The sequence below is a fragment of the Chiloscyllium plagiosum genome, unplaced genomic scaffold (genome assembly GCF_037043375.1).
Source record: "Chiloscyllium plagiosum isolate Xiang-an unplaced genomic scaffold, Cpla_swu_hap1 HiC_scaffold_10, whole genome shotgun sequence".
NCBI lineage: Eukaryota > Metazoa > Chordata > Chondrichthyes > Orectolobiformes > Hemiscylliidae > Chiloscyllium > Chiloscyllium plagiosum.
This window is the reverse complement of record NW_028270148.1, coordinates 95,079,430-95,083,817: the sequence shown is the minus strand read 5'-3', so window position 1 is coordinate 95,083,817 and position 4,388 is coordinate 95,079,430. Positions and strand designations below refer to the sequence as shown.

Here is a 4,388-nt window from a genome sequence, read left to right as displayed (position 1 = left end):
TCTCAGAAGTACATCCTTGCTTTTATATTCAATCCTCTCAAATTAAATGCCAGAGTTGCATTTGCATTCCTAACTCCTGACACAACCTGCAAGTTTACCCCGAGAGAATCCTGGACTAGAACTCCCAAGTCTCTTTGCACTTTAGACTTTTAACTTTTCTCCCCATTTAGAAAATGATACTCTTGATCAAGCCCTGGAGTTTTATTCACCTTTGGCCTTTTTAAGACCTCCAGCACTGCCTCTTCTGTAATGTGAACCGTTTTCAATGCATCAATATTTATTTCCCCAAGTTCTCAAGCTCCATGTCTTTCTCCACAATAACCACTGAAACAAAATATTCATTAGGTGACTCTGCCACCTCCTGTACTTGATCTTTAAGGGGCTCCATTACCACACTATTTGCTCTTTAACCCTTAATATTCTTGTTGAAAATGTTTGGATAATATTAACCTTATCTTCAAGGTTATTTCATTTCCCCTTTTTGTCCTCCTGATTTCCCTCTTAAGAATGCCCCTATACCCCTTATACACTTCAAGGCTGACTTGATCCCACTTGTCTCTACCTGATACATGCCTCCTTCACATTCTTGACCAGACTCTCGATGCCCCTATTCATCCCATGTTCCCTCCTGCTGCCAGCCTTACCCTTCACTCTAACAGGATCAGACTGTTTCTGAACTCTCAGTATCTCACCTTTGAGCCTCTCACTTGCCAGATTGTCCTTTACCTGACAACAGTCTACACCAATCAGCTTTTGAAAGTTTCTGTCTTGTACCATCAACATTGACTTACACCAATTTAGAACTGTAACTTTGAAACAAGGCCTATCCTTTCCCATAACGATTTAAAAACTAATAGAATTATGGGGAGCTACAGCTGTAATCAGAGCTAAGATCTTACTATTGTGTATTGCAAGATACCATCACTCACAAGTCAGAGAGCCAGTTGTAGGTGATGATTCTGTTAATATTATCCCTTCTAAATCATGTCAATGGCATTCATAAATACAATCTCCAATTCAATTGCTCTTCTACAATTACAGCATAAGACAACGTGACATGTATTGCACTAGAACCATGATTTAAAAATGAAGTGAAAATTTACATTATATTCCCCAAATGTGAATGGGCCAAGTGTTAATGGATCTTCACTGACCAGGAGCAGATACCCTAAAAACACACTTGTGTTAAATAATTTATTCAACTTGAGGAACAATCTGATTCTCATTTTCAAATCTCTTTGCACGTGCTGCCTCAACAGCAGCTGGGCTGGAGATGAACAATAATATTCCTTTCCGGACCATGCTTACATTGACCAGCTTTGTTCCCATCGTTTAATGGAATTCTGGATGGTGATGAAGGGATATTTCACAGTATTCAGCATCTCCTCTCTGAACTTCCTCTGTGTGACTGCGTAAATAAATGTGTTGGTGCAGGAGCTGGATAACTGAAGCATTGTCCCCATGCGATCTCCCACCCAATATCCAGCTGGTGCTCTAATATACCACCCAGTAATTCGCTGAACCGTGAGAGTTATGACACGAGTGATCCATAACAGGATAATACTGCCCGAAATGGCAAAGAGCAAAATGATGGATCTTCTTCGATTCTTCATTCCTGGATCATTTGGCTTATCCCCGTTTTGTTGTCCTCTCAGCTTCCTGCGGACTGCACTAGCCAGAAGGATGTGTCTGACGGTGACAGCATTGAGCAGCAGGATCAGGAAGAAAGGGAGCACTGGAGTTAAAATATGATCCCCCCAATCAAAAGCTATCCATGCAGGATCGTAGAAATATTCATAGGTTATTTTGCAATAGTATGGTTCATATTTAAAATACAATGGTATTTTGTTTAATAAACTCAGTGAACTGACAGTTGTGATAATGACAGCTGCATTTCTCTCAGTGCAGAATTTTCTCTTCAGTTTCTGGAAACAAATAGCCACCATCCAGTCAAAGGTGAAGGTGACTGTGAGCCAGACTGAGCTACTTACAGCTGTGGAACCAATAACGTCTCTGATGCTACAACCAGGAGGGTAGGAGAAGAATACAATGTGTAGATATGAGCGATTCATCTTGTCCAGTATGACCTGAATAAGGACAATCAGCAGATCTGCTCCAGCCATAGCAATCAGGTACAAGTTGACACCTTTAGAAAGACCACACTTCCTTCCCGATAGTGTCACAATTGCGATTAGGTTAGCTGCAAAGGTAATCAAAAAGGTCACGCAAAATTTTACCTGAAAATGTGTAAATAGCGTAAACAATAAAAAAAACAATTTTACACTAGACCTGAAATAAACATGGTGGATACATTGACCAAATGGATCAACAGTTCAGTTACTCAATGGACAATGAGAATTTTACCTTTGCAAAAATATAAGTCGATATCTTTTTTTCGGGAAGTGCAAGTTAAGAGTTGGCACTCACTGGATATCCACATAATGATCGACATCACTCGTGCCGATGCCAACTTTAAAATCCTACAGTGCACCTGGGCAAGCACTGTGAGGCCTGAACTGTCCTGCATGGTGACTGAGAAAGGGAACCATTGGTTTGCCCCTGGCCTGGCACACATGGGGAAATGGGTACTCCAGTTTGTGGGCAGGAACCTGGAGCTCCTGCTGGATGGGGTGATTCAGACACAGAATATCGTCTTACTCTACAAACACCAACAGCAGTGGGCATGACAGCAACCCAAGCCAGCCTGGGCTGTGATTACCACCCAGGTCAGTGCAGTCTCAGCAGTATGCAGAACTGACTAGCGGTGTAGGGAGATGGTCCTTCTCCACTCTGCCAACCTGCCACTATCTTCTCTCCTCCACCTCACACTCATTCTATCTCTGATCCTGTCTCTCCTTCTGAAATGGCCCAATGCTACCACTCACAGTGTTGCCTGAACCATCTTCCCTCACTTACTCTCACTCTCCCTACCCATAACACCACTTGCCCTTGGCACGGCCTCCTCACTCACTCGGGTCACCTTCCCACCTCCACCAAATGTCACAGCTGTCCCACCCACTTTCAGCTCCCTTCATCCCTTCCTCTCTCTCACTCCAGGAGGAAAACAGCCCTCAATAGGGCAGAAAGCATCAGGGCAGATGGTGGGCTGCCAGACAGTCAACTCCTCATCCCCCTGTGAGGATAAGACCCTGACTGTCTGATTGATCATGTCCAATCCTCTGGACTAGTATCAGAGGCTGCCCTTGATTTACTCTGTGAGTGAAGTCTATCTCATTTGTCTTGACTGAAGATGCTGACACCCATGACAAGCTTTCTGCCTTTGTGTCTGAGCTCAACGGCAAGGCAAGGCAATCGGAATCAGGGGATGCTACAAACGTTCACTCGCCGAATGAGGGCAGCTCCAACAACACTCAAGAATCCCAACACCATTCAGGACGATGCAGCCCGTGTGATTGGCACTTCATCCACTTCCTTCTGCACTGACTCCATTGGCAGAGGGACAGCAGTGTGTACCATCTACAGATGGATTATAATAACTCACCAAGACCCCTCAGACAGCACCAAGGGTGATGACAGTGTCACCTACAATTTTCCCTCCAAGCCATAACTATCCCGACGTGGATCTAATTCGCTTTTCTTTCTCTGTCACAATCCTGGAAATCCATTCCTCCATAATCTGCACAGGCTCAGCAGATCAGGAAGGCAACTCAACACCACCTTCTCAAGAATGGTTAGAGATGGGCAATAAACACTGGTCCAGTCAGTGACCTGTCACATCCTCATAAAGAATATTTAAAAATACAGTGATCCTTCACAGGGTGTGAGGAGCTTCAGGATGTTCTGATGGTGTAAAAGGCCTGACATAGTCCATTCCTGAGGGCAATTCTTTGGTGTCAGAGAGCATACGTTCCATTGCAGTGAAGGTGCATCTCCCCACTTTGCTTCAATGCACAAAACAACATCCAAATACAATGCATCCTGTCTTGTATTCCAAGACTGAAGATGGGAACTATATGAAATAGGTTTCTTGAAATCAGTAAAAATATACTTACCTCAGATTTAATTCCTGAAATAAATTGAATGCACAGAATTTAATTGAAGCAGATTGACCCCAGTTTGGCTGCATGTTAAAATTGGTGAAGAGACTACAGCTAAAATAAGGAGAAACATCACGGGATGTTAATGATCAACAGTATCTGAAATAAAACTGTAAATGTCTGACAAAGCAACAAATACTGCGCCAACAAATTACATGATCACAGCAGTCAAACCAGCAACAGTTACAATAACTCACACAGAACTCCAGTGACTCCAAGGATGGGATAGAAAATGGGTTCAATATCAAAGAGCAGAAACATTAGATCCATCAGATTCATGTTGTGCGGTGAATTTGAGTGTCCTTCAGCATCAGATTTTATTCACACTCT

General features: G+C 43.1%; 1 protein-coding gene across 1 annotated transcript; it reads right to left on the bottom strand.

Moving 5' to 3' along the window:
- Positions 1 to 1,304: 1,304 nt before the first annotated feature.
- On the bottom strand, positions 1,305 to 2,123 carry LOC148149025 (putative G protein-coupled receptor 139). Its single transcript, XM_087991740.1, has one exon. It carries the CDS (start codon positions 2,121 to 2,123, stop codon positions 1,305 to 1,307), a length of 819 nt encoding a protein of 272 aa, XP_087847866.1.
- Between the last annotated feature and the right edge of the window lie 2,265 nt (positions 2,124 to 4,388).

Coding starts and splice junctions, on each gene's coding strand:
- LOC148149025 (XM_087991740.1), bottom strand. CDS start 2,123: ATGGCTGGAGCAGATCTGCTGATTGTCCTTATTCAGGTCATACTGGAC.